Here is a 12,688-nt window from a genome sequence, read left to right on the forward strand (position 1 = left end):
TGAACACACTGTAAAAGGGTTGAACACACTGTAACAGGGTTGAACACACTGTAACAGGTTTGAACACACTGTAAAAGGGTTGAACACACTGTAACAGGGTTGAACACACTGTAACAGGTTTGAACACACTGTAACAGAGTTGAACACACTGTAACAGGGTTGAACACACTGTAACAGAGTTGAACACACTGTAACAGGTTTGAACACACTGTAACAGGGTTGAACACACTGTAACAGGTTTGAACACACTGTAACAGGGTTGAACACACTGTAACAGGGTTGAACACACTGTAAAAGGGTTGAACACACTGTAACAGGGTTGAACACACTGTAACAGGGTTGAACACACTGTAAAAGGGTTGAACACACTGTAACAGGGTTGAACACACTGTAACAGGGTTGAACACACTGTAACAGGGTTGAACACACTGTAACAGGGTTGAACACACTGTAACAGGGTTGAACACACTGTTACAGAGTTGAACACACTGTTACAGGGTTGAACACACTGTAACAGAGTTGAACACACTGTAACAGGGTTGAACACACTGTAACAGGGTTGAACACACTGTAACAGGGTTGAACACACTGTTACAGAGTTGAACACACCGTAACAGGGTTGAACACACTGTAACAGGGTTGAACACACTATTACAGAGTTGAACACACCGTAACAGGGTTGAACACACTGTAACAGGGTTGAACACACTATTACAGAGTTGAACACACTGTTACAGAGTTGAACACACTGTTACAGAGTTGAACACACTGTAACAGGGTTGAACACACTGTAACAGGGTTGAACACACTGTAACAGGGTTGAACACACTGTAACAGGGTTGAACACACTGTAACAGGGTTGAACACACTGTAACAGGGTTGAACACACTGTAACAGGGTTGAACACAGTGTTACAGAGTTGAACACACTGTAACAGGTTTGAACACACTGTAACAGGTTTGAACACACTGTAACAGGGTTGAACACACTGTAACAGGGTTGAACACACTGTAACAGAGTTGAACACACTGTAACAGGGTTGAACACACTGTAACAGGGTTGAACACACTGTAACAGGGTTGAACACACTGTAACAGGGTTGAACACACTGTAACAGGGTTTGAACACAGTGTTACAGAGTTGAACACACTGTAACAGGTTTGAACACACTGTAACAGGTTTGAACACACTGTAACAGGGTTGAACACACTGTAACAGGGTTGAACACACTGTAACAGAGTTGAACACACTGTAACAGGGTTGAACACACTGTAACAGAGTTGAACACACTGTAACAGAGTTGAACACACTGTAACAGAGTTGAACACACTGTAACAGAGTTGAACACACTGTAACAGGGTTGAACACACTGTAACAGAGTTGAACACACTGTAACAGGGTTGAACACACTGTTACAGAGTTGAACACACTGTTACAGGGTTGAACACACTGTAACAGAGTTGAACACACTGTAACAGAGTTGAACACACTGTAACAGAGTTGAACACACTGTAACAGAGTTGAACACACTGTAACAGGGTTGAACACACTGTAACAGAGTTGAACACACTGTAACAGGGTTGAACACACTGTTACAGAGTTGAACACACTGTTACAGGGTTGAACACACTGTAACAGGGTTGAACACACTGTAACAGGGTTGAACACACTGTTACAGAGTTATAATAAGCATTGTTGATGTCCCGGCCATGGCTGATGAGGTTGTCTGCTGATCTCTTTAAGGCAGCACCAACACCATCTGGTGCTCCTTTGCCATGACTGGACTCGAAAAAATTCCAGGTCCCTCTCAGTCCTCTCTTTTCAAGCTCTGTACTGAAGAGAAAAAAGTTTCCTTTTTGCTTGTACTGCGTACAGGGCCCATCACTAAAAAACAGACACCTCTGGGTGTGTGGTCTGCACATAGTCCAGTGCAGATTTCAGATGTTCCCATATAGCAGCTGGACTCTTGTGCTTGGATGGTGAGATGGAGGTAAAGCAGGTTGGTTCTTGGGTTCCACCAACATAGATGACCCCTGTGTGAAGTGTGGCCTGTTGGTGGGATGATCCAAAGTGTACTGACTGAATTTCAGTGCTGTACTTACAAGAAAGGTTCTCAGAGATGTATCTCTTTTCCATCGCTCATGCTCTTTCCTGAGGTATTCTTCCCTTCTCTGTGAATCTGCATTTCTTCTCGCCCTGTACTCTCTTTGCCTCTCTGCATTTGATTTAGCCATCTGATATGAAAATAATGAACATGAAATAACATTTAGAGAAAAGGGGCTGGCTGGCTTAAGAACAGTCCAACCTTCAACCCTAACAGTCCAACCTTCAACCCTAACAGTGTTTTTTGTTACAGGGTTGAACATTTTAGCTTAAAGTAGCCATAAGTCCACATTAGCTAGGGTATGGAGCACCATATGGCATGAGGAAAACAAGAAATTAATATATTTTTCCAAGAAAATTGTTTGCTTTTTCTCAAACAGTAGTAAATATCATTTATGCATGTAACAGTGATGAACGGTTGAGCTTTACGATGTCAATCTGACAATAAAAACAATGAAATATAGGTAAGAAGGTATGCTCACACTTAACTCTCTTCACAGTTTGAGCGGGGAAATGTTGAGTGATGTCACTTCCTGGTGCTGAGAAAGTTGGACTGAACCATTATTTTTAAAAGGGGGGGATTGGTATGCTGTTATGGGGTTGAACAAAGCTGGGGGACGTGATTAAATAGTGCTATTTTATAAATAATTCATGTATTCTTTTCACATTTCTTTTATTTAGGTTAAAGTAGACAGGAAAATGATTATATTAGCAGAAAAACTTGTGGTTACTGACTATTTTTATTAGTTTTATATTCAATGAAAAAGTACCTTTGCTCAGTAGGGACATGCTCATTTGGCTGACCTCTACGCCTCAGCAACCCAAAACATTTTTCAAAACATAATTTTAAAAATATGTTTGTTATAATGCAAAGACACATGGATCTTTCCATTTCTTGTTTTAAAATGCATTTTGTGGTTTACTTTATATGAAAATCTTTGAGGTAAATCTGTGGGACACAAAGGGCACTGATTTCAGAGAATCACCCTAATACTCAGCTATCAATGCAGACAATAAAAACCTCTATCAGCCCACTTTTATTCCAGGCACCTTCGATAAGGTGTTCAACAAGTGCTCCTCATATATTAGATTATTAATGGAAATTAGCTCGTGCACAGAGCGTTGATCCGGGTCTCATATTCTGCCCTGAGTATCAAAGTATCAAATTAAAATCCTAAAGGAACATTTTTATGGTCTGTAAATCAATTAAAGGGAGAAATGATAACGAAGGTGTCGAAGAGCAATAGCAGTGAATGTGAGGAGAACACTGACACACTAACACTGTGTTATTGTAGCTTATGTTAGCTAACACTGTGTTATTGTAGCTTATGTTAGCTAACACTGTGTTATTGTAGCTTATGTTAGCTAACACTGTGTTATTGTAGCTTATGTTAGCTAACACTGTGTTATTGTAGCTTATGTTAGCTAACACTGTGTTAATGTAGCTTATGTTAGCTAACACTGTGTTATTGTAGCTTATGTTAGCTAACACTGTGTTATTGTAGCTTATAGTCAAAGTCCACTTTATTGTCAAAGTCTCCACAGGTGTTAAACATACAGAACATTGAAATAGCGTTTCTGGCAGTCCCACAGTGCGAATATAAAAGCGTAGAAAGAAAGGGGGGGTAAAAAGTAATGCATATATTAGACACCATCAACACAGTGTGACGGTAGGGCAGGTAGTTCTTTAGTGCAGAAAATACTTTCAGTAGCAGCAGAGAATAGAAGGTGACTGGTGCTGGATGAGGGACGGGTGTGTGAGGGAGGGGGATTCATGTCCTGCTACATTTCCATTGAGGCTGTGGGGAAAGGTGGGTGGGACGGAGGGCGGAGAGGTCAGGGGAGAGATGGGAGTGGGGGTAGAGGGAGATGAGAGAGGGGGAGAGAGAGGGAGGGACGGAGAGAGGGGGAGCGAGAGGAGAGAGGGAGGGAGAGAGGGAGGGAGAGAGAGGATTGAGGGAGGGACGGAGGATAGAGAGAGAGCGAGAGAGGGAGGGAGGGAGAGAGTTCAGCATCCTGACCGCCTGGTGGAAGAAGCTGTTCCTCAGCCTGGTGGAGCTCGAGCGGAGGCTGCGGAACTTTCTCCCTGAAGGCGGGAGGCTGAAGAGGCTCGCTTGAGCTTCCTGATGAAGTACAGGCGCTGCTGGGCCTTCTTTGCCAGTGCAGTGGTGTTGTTCCAAGTGAGCTCGTCTGTGATGGTCACACCCAGGATTTTGGTGCTGCTCACCTGCTCCACAGCAGCACCATTGATGTTCAGAGGGAGGGGGGGTGGGAGGGGGTTCTCCTGAAGTCAACAACAATCTCCTTTGTTTTCCCCACATCGAGGAAGAGGTTGTTATCTTGGCACCAACGGGCCAGCTGGTTCACTTCCTTCCTGTAGTGAGTCTCATCGTTGTGGCTGATGAGACCCACCACGGTGGTGTCGTCAGCGAACTCCACGATGTGGTTGGAGCTGTAGCTGGGTTTGCAGTCATGGGTCAGCAGGGTGAAGAGAAGGGGGCTGAGCACACAGCCTCGGGGGGCCCCCGTGCTCAGTGTTAGTGTGTTCGATGTGTTGTTGTTGTTGACCCGGAGAGCTTGTGGTCTCTCTGTGAGGAAGTCCAGCAACCAGTTGCAGAGAGAGGGGCTGAGGCCCAGGTCTGTAAGTTTACGCACAAGCTGCTGGGGGATGATGGTGTTGAATGCTGAGCTGAAGTCTATGAATAGCATTCTGACGTAGGAGTTCTTAGTGTCCAGGTGTGTGAGGGCTGGGTGTAGAGCGGGGGTGATTGCATCCTCTGTGGACCGTTTGGCTCGGTAGGCAAACTGAAACGGGTCCAGGGAGGGAGGAAGAGTGGATTTGATCTGCTTCATGACCAGTCTTTGGAAGCACTTCATGATGGTCGAGGTCGGTGCGATGGGGCGGTAGTTGTTGAAGCAGGCTGGAGATGACTTCTTCGGCACAGGAATGATGGTGGTTTCCTTGAAGCACGTGGAAACAACAGTCTGGCTCAGGGAGGTGCTAAAGATGTCTGTGAGGACATCTGTGAGCTCCTCTGCGCAGTCCCTCAGCACTCGACCAGGAATGTTGTCGGGTCCCGCAGACTTGCAGGTATTAATCCTCAGCAGTGTGCTCTTCACAATGGCTGGGGACAGACATAGAGCCTGGTGTACAGACGGTTTGGCATCAGGAAAGCTAACATTGGCTTATTGTAGCTTATATTAGCTAACATTGACTAGTGTAAGCTAATGTTAGCTGCCATTAGCCAATGTTAGCTAACCACATTTCATTTATCTGATGCACATATCCAAAGGGACTTACAATGCGTGTATCCAACCATGAAGAAACAAATTGAAAGAGTCCTGCAGGTACACTTCTATAGTCTATAGCCTGCGTTAGCTTCACTTAGCCAAACCATTTGTGAGTGCTCGTTCAGATGCAGTGGAAACAGGTGATCTTCCAGTCTGCAGGAAGAGGTGAAGCTCTTTTGTGTATTGAGAGAATGAGCCTCAGACATTGGATTTACTTTGTTGTTACTCCCCTGCATCTACCGTGCATACTAGGTACCGATATGCCGTGTCTTACCCTGCATAATGTTCACACACTGACATATCATGCTAGGCTAGCTGTTTCTACATGAATCCAGTCTTTAAGCTCAGCTAACAGGCTGCTAGCTGTATGGTAGGCCTACAGTAGCTTCATATTAAACTCAATCTAACTGCAGCAAACTAATACTGGTTTAAACGGTGAATAAAGGACGGGGCATTCAGTGAAATCAAGTCACACACTGGAACTGAAGTAGTGAAATGTAGCGATGATAATTGCATGATAATGGATTACATTTAGCAAAGACAAAAACAGGTGAAGGATGACAGCATGTGTTTAGCAGTGTTGTTGTCTCTTTATAAGACACAGACGACATGAGGGACAAAGATAGAAAGAAAAGGGGGTTAATTACCCCGTGTGTAAATTACAGAGCCTCTTCAGTCCTGCAGGAGCTGCTGCTGTTTAACAGTGAGACTCCGTATTTACCTGATGACGCCTCCATGAGCTCATCACACCTGCTGTAAACACCTGTTAGCACGAGACACAACAAAACCCCTCAGGGATATTACCCTCAGAGGAACCGATGAACAGAAGGACGTGGAGAGCTTTAGGTGTTTATGTCAATGTGCAAGCTGCAAATATAGATGCGCTTATTATTTAGTCAGTGTATCTTTACACCACTTTGTATACTGTACTGTAATACCTGAAATATTGTGGTACAGTGTGCAGATTTACCCATATCTTTATTCAGTATCATTTACTATTTCGTCTGCACATTCTTACTTTAATTTCTTACGTTTAAAGAACATTTGTATTGTATCTATTCTTTCCAAACCCAGCTCCTCCCAAGATACATTACATATTGTGATACTGACTTTTGTCTCATTTACATTTTTATCTTTAAAAGATAGGGTTAGGGTTAGTTATATCTATATATATACAACATGTCCCCCACATCTATATATATATATATAGATGTGGGGGACATGTTGTCCCCCACAGCGACTCGACCTGCAGCTCAGCATGAATCAATACTGAGAGGCTCTTTTGCTGCGGACTGCAGGTCCGTCCTCCTGTGGATACACACCTGAACATCAGCAGGAGAGGACTCTTTAAAGTAGAGACACTACATACTGATATACACCTGAACATCAGCAGGAGAGGACTCTTTAAAGTAGAGACGCTACATACTGATATACACCTGAACATCAGCAGGAGAGGACTCTTTAAAGTAGAGACACTACATACTGATATACACCTGAACATCAGCAGGAGAGGACTCTTTAAAGTAGAGACACTACATACTGATACACACCTGAACATCAGCAGGAGAGGACTCTTTAAAGTAGAGACTCTACATACTGATACACACCTGAACATCAGCAGGAGAGGACTCTTTAAAGTAGAGACGCTACATACTGATATACACCTGAACATCAGCAGAGAGGACTCTTTAAAGTAGAGACACTACATACTGATACACACCTGAACATCAGCAGGAGAGGACTCTTTAAAGTAGAGACGCTACATACTGATATACACCTGAACATCAGCAGGAGAGGACTCTTTAAAGTAGAGACTCTACATACTGATATACACCTGAACATCAGCAGGAGAGGACTCTTTAAAGTAGAGACACTACATACTGATATACACCTGAACATCAGCAGGAGAGGACTCTTTAAAGTAGAGACACTACATACTGATATACACCTGCACATCAGCAGGAGAGGACTCTTTAAAGTAGAGACACTACATACTGATATACAGCTGAACATCAGCAGGAGAGGACTCTTTAAAGTAGAGACTCTACATACTGATATACACCTGAACATCAGCAGGAGAGGACTCTTTAAAGTAGAGACACTACATACTGATATACACCTGAACATCAGCAGGAGAGGACTCTTTAAAGTAGAGACTCTACATACTGATATACACCTGAACATCAGCAGGAGAGGACTCTTTAAAGTAGAGACTCTACATACTGATATACACCTGAACATCAGCAGGAGAGGACTCTTTAAAGTAGAGACTCTACATACTGATATACACCTGAACATCAGCAGGAGAGGACTCTTTAAAGTAGAGACACTACATACTGATATACACCTGAACATCAGCAGGAGAGGACTCTTTAAAGTAGAGACTCTACATACTGATATACACCTGAACATCAGCAGGAGAGGACTCTTTAAAGTAGAGACACTACATACTGATATACACCTGAACATCAGCAGGAGAGGACTCTTTAAAGTAGAGACTCTACATACTGATATACACCTGAACATCAGCAGGAGAGGACTCTTTAAAGTAGAGACACTACATACTGATATACACCTGAACATCAGCAGGAGAGGACTCTTTAAAGTAGAGACTCTACATACTGATATACACCTGAACATCAGCAGGAGAGGACTCTTTAAAGTAGAGACACTACATACTGATATACACCTGAACATCAGCAGGAGAGGACTCTTTAAAGTAGAGACACTACATACTGATATACACCTGAACATCAGCAGGAGAGGACTCTTTAAAGTAGAGACTCTACATACTGATATACACCTGAACATCAGCAGGAGAGGACTCTTTAAAGTAGAGACTCTACATACTGATATACACCTGAACATCAGCAGGAGAGGACTCTTTAAAGTAGAGACACTACATACTGATATACACCTGAACATCAGCAGGAGAGGACTCTTTAAAGTAGAGACTCTACATACTGATATACACCTGAACATCAGCAGGAGAGGACTCTTTAAAGTAGAGACACTACATACTGATACACACCTGAACATCAGCAGGAGAGGACTCTTTAAAGTAGAGACACTACATACTGATATACACCTGAACATCAGCAGAGAGGACTCTTTAAAGTAGAGACTCTACATACTGATATACACCTGAACATCAGCAGGAGAGGACTCTTTAAAGTAGAGACACTACATACTGATATACACCTGAACATCAGCAGAGAGGACTCTTTAAAGTAGAGACTCTACATACTGATATACACCTGAACATCAGCAGGAGAGGACTCTTTAAAGTAGAGACACTACATACTGATATACACCTGAACATCAGCAGAGAGGACTCTTTAAAGTAGAGACTCTACATACTGATATACACCTGAACATCAGCAGAGAGGACTCTTTAAAGTAGAGACTCTACATACTGATATACACCTGAACATCAGCAGGAGAGGACTCTTTAAAGTACATGTTTATTTGTGATGTAGATTCGTACACAGAGGAGTTTGGATTCTCTGGTGGTCGTCTGAGGAACTGCAGCTCTGGTTCTTCTCCCCGCGGTCTGAGGTTGTCATTGTTATGCATTCAGTGTTCATGATGATTGATTCATTTTGGAAGTGCTTGGGTGCGGAGGAATAGTCAGTTTATCTCAGGAAGGTTCCTAACGGAGCGAAATGACCCGGAGGTCCCTCAGTGGCCGCCATGATAACAGCTGTTCTGATTCTCTTGATCAGGGGTGTCCAACCAGTCAGAGACGAAGAGACAATTATTTGACTGTGTTACTGCAAAGAGCCACATCATACACACATCGTGGATGCATGTCCCCCCACTTCTCTCTTGCCCTTTCTCTTTTGCTCTCACCCTTTCTGTGTGCTCCAGGGGCATAGCTAGTTTTGAAGTTTGGGTGGGTGGACTTCACATCCTTTAGGGGGGTCCGTGGGCATGCTTCCCCGGGCAGAGGTTTAAAAACACTTTACAGTGAGGTGCATGCTTCTGGTGCACTTTGAGAGCAACATGAAGAGGCTACACAATAGAACTGTGTGGTCTTGGTAAGGGGAGGGGGCACAACCCTCAACACTAATGTGAGACATAAAAATATATATACATTTTTCTTTTCAATTTCAAAATGTTCATTTGGGTGGGATTTATTTTTTAGGTGGGCTGAAGTTAGGGTGACCAGACGTCCTCTTTTGCCCGGACATGTCCTCTTTTTATGTCCTGTCCGGGGGGGTTTATAAATTCATGAAAACGTCCGGTTTTCACTGTTTTTCAAGGGACCATTAAGCGTGTACTTAAATTGAATGGCGCTTTGCACAGAAGTCTACTGTACTTAGACTTCCCCCCCAACAATCGCAAGTGTCCTCTTTTTCGCCACCTCAAATCTGGTCACCCTACGAAGTTCACCTAAAATAGGTATAGCTACGCCACTGGTGTGCTCCCTCACTCTATTCCTCTGTGCCCCTCTCTGTCTCTCACACATAGAAAATGAAAATCTAAAAATGTATAATAATTGACACACAAACACACACACTCAAAGACACACACACACACACACACACACACACACACACCAATAGAGACACACTCCGTCACACAGACAGACACACCTCTGCTCAGCCAGACCTCTTGTAAATGTCACACACCATGATATTGACAAAGTATTCAGACCAGAGGCCAGTTTTTGTCAGCCATTAAGAGTGTGTGCACTGCCTCACACACACTCTCACTTCATCATGTGAAAACTACTGTTATATTACTGCATGTTGCTTCTCTGAACTAAGTTGGCATTCATTGCGTTGAACACTCCTTTACAGATCTTACAATATTTCAAACAAACCCATGACTAAGGTTGGTTCAAATACTGCCTCATGACAGTTATTTAAAAATAAATGAAGTGTGTTTCAGATAGTTATCCTCATGATAACTATCTGAACGTTTACCCTGTGACTGGCAGAAGCTCTGCTGACAGAGATGCACTTTCTCTTATGTCGTTATCGCGATTCAGCAACTCAGGAGTCCTTCTGTGTCGGTGGCCAGCTTTCCGTGAACAGGCCCTCTCACACACTTCTACAACTGCAAAGTGTTACCGTTTGGATCTGACAGCTTTGTGTTGAGTTATTACGGTTTTATCTGAGTTTATTTTCGCCGTTCAGAAGCAGATCTCTCCCTTCCCTGTCACATCACGAGTGCAGTAGAACCCACCCCCTGTACTGCAGGATCTGCATTCTGATTGGCTAAAGCACTTCTGTGTCGAAAACTCTGTGTAACGATTGGCCTGGAACTTGTGTGTCGTTAACCCTTTTTGAACTTGGATACATATGCGCAAAAAAAACCCCACAATTAAAATTCCATATGAACTGAGGAGCCGCGTGAGACTGGGCAAAGAGCCGTGTGCGGCTCGAGAGCCGCGGGTTGGCCACCCCTGCATCATGGCTGCCTAATTTGGGGCCCGCGGGCCCTGCTTGGTCGCTTCTCCATCGATGAAAGCACCGACATAGCTGACTCAGCACAGTTGCTGGTGTTTTTGCGAGGCGTCAGTGAGGACTTTGAAGTGTGCCAAGAACTAGCGAGCCTTGAAACACTGAAAGGGACAACAAAAGGTGTCGATATGTTTATGGCAGTGCAGCAAGTTCTGGACAAGAACGGTTTGAAGTGGGAAAACCTATCTGGCATCACGACTGATGGAGCCCCGGCCATGGTCGGTAAGAGAGCAGGCCTTACTGCACTTGTGTCGGACAAAGTCTGTGAGTTTGGTAGCTCGATTTTTAAATACCATTGTATTTTGCATCAGGAGCAACTGTGCGCTAAACACATCGGCTTGAAGAACGTGATGCAGGATGTCGTCGCCATTGTCAATAATGTTCGCTCAAAGGCGCTCCACCTTAACCCCGAGACGATTCAAGGAACAGTAGATAGGTAGACCATAGGAGCAGACTTTTTGGACTATTCGACCGCACCCAGTGATTGGTTTCATGTCAGTAATTGGAGTAAAACTACTTCCTGTTTTACTCATCCTGTGTTTTCCATCACTTAGTGAGAAGATAAATGAGATACTCTTCAATAGAAACAGCTCCCGCTGCTGAAGCACTCTGCAGGATGTTTACTGACTTTGATAACAGACATTTTAAACAGAATACACAGCTGGGAAAATAACCCCCCCTCCTGTTGTGTAACTGTCTTTCCTCTGCTTCCCGACCCCCCCTCCCTGAAGCCTTATACCCAGCAGGAGGAACTCCCTCTGTCCATCACAGCAGGTGGTGCAGGAGGGTGGTGCAGAACACACACAGACACACACCACACACCGTCACACACACATCGCAGGCCTGCAGGATGGGGCGCAGGCGTCTTCCCATGATGCTTTGCTCTCTGTTCAGGTGTCTGACAGGTGACGTCCTCCGAGCACACACTCTGTGTTCTGCAGGGGGGGGGAGACAGCCGGTCAGGATCAGAAGACACATCATACTTTACCTCTCCTGTCGGGATCCTTTCTCCCCCATCTTAACCCTCCTGTCTTGATTCTTTCTCCCCCATTTAACCCAGATGCATATTGTGTGACAACAATCCTCTGAATACTTTGAGAGGGAACTGAGATGTGTAGAGACTGCTCCCCCCTGTGGCGGGTGTGTGCCAATGCAGCAGAGAGGAGCTGCTCCCCCCTGTGGCGCGTGTGTGCCAATGCAGCAGAGAGGAGCTGCTTCCCCCTGTGGCGGGTGTGTGCCAGTGCAGCAGAGAGGAGCTGCTCCCCCCTGTGGCGGGTGTGTGCCGGTGCAGCAGAGAGGAGCTGAGAGGAGCTGAGAGGAGCAGAGAGGAGCTGAGAGGAGCTGAGAGGAGCAGAGAGGAGCAGAGAAGAGCTGAGAGGAGCAGAGAGGAACAGAGAAGAGCTGAGAGGAGCAGAGAGGAGCTGAGAGGAGCAGAGAGGAGCTGAGAGGAGCAGAGAAGAGCTGAGAGGAGCAGAGAGGAACAGAGAGGAGCAGAGAGGAGCTGAGAGGAGCAGAGAGGAGCAGAGAAGAGCTGAGAGGAGCAGAGAGGAGCTGAGAGGAGCAGAGAGGAGCTGAGAGGAGCAGAGAGGAGCTGAGACTTACGGAGGCAGCTCTGCAGTGGAAGGAGGACAGCGAGGAGTAGGAGGAGGGAGAGGAGCGATGCATATGTCTGCAAAGTAAAGAGAAGAAAAGACGTCAATAACATGTCTCCATAGTGTCTGTGATGCCTTATTCGTGATGAGGACTTCAATAATTAAAGTGGGGGGAGGGGGACGGGGGGGTCCACAGGGTTCCAGGATGTGTGTGTTACTTAATGTGTGTGT

At 44.9% G+C, this 12,688-nt stretch overlaps 1 protein-coding gene across 1 annotated transcript in view; it reads right to left on the reverse strand.

Moving 5' to 3' along the window:
- Positions 1–8,839: 8,839 nt before the first annotated feature.
- LOC134870126 (protein sel-1 homolog 3) overlaps positions 8,840–12,688 on the reverse strand; it is a 16,966-nt gene continuing 13,117 nt past the window's right edge. Inside the window, 2 exon segments of the mRNA XM_063892162.1 lie at positions 8,840–11,800; positions 12,468–12,534. Of these exon segments, the coding sequence (XP_063748232.1) occupies positions 11,631–11,800; positions 12,468–12,534 (237 nt within the window). The 3' untranslated portion in view covers positions 8,840–11,630.

This window comes from Eleginops maclovinus, chromosome 9, assembly GCF_036324505.1.
Source record: "Eleginops maclovinus isolate JMC-PN-2008 ecotype Puerto Natales chromosome 9, JC_Emac_rtc_rv5, whole genome shotgun sequence".
In the NCBI taxonomy this organism is placed as follows: Eukaryota; Metazoa; Chordata; class Actinopteri; order Perciformes; family Eleginopidae; genus Eleginops; species Eleginops maclovinus.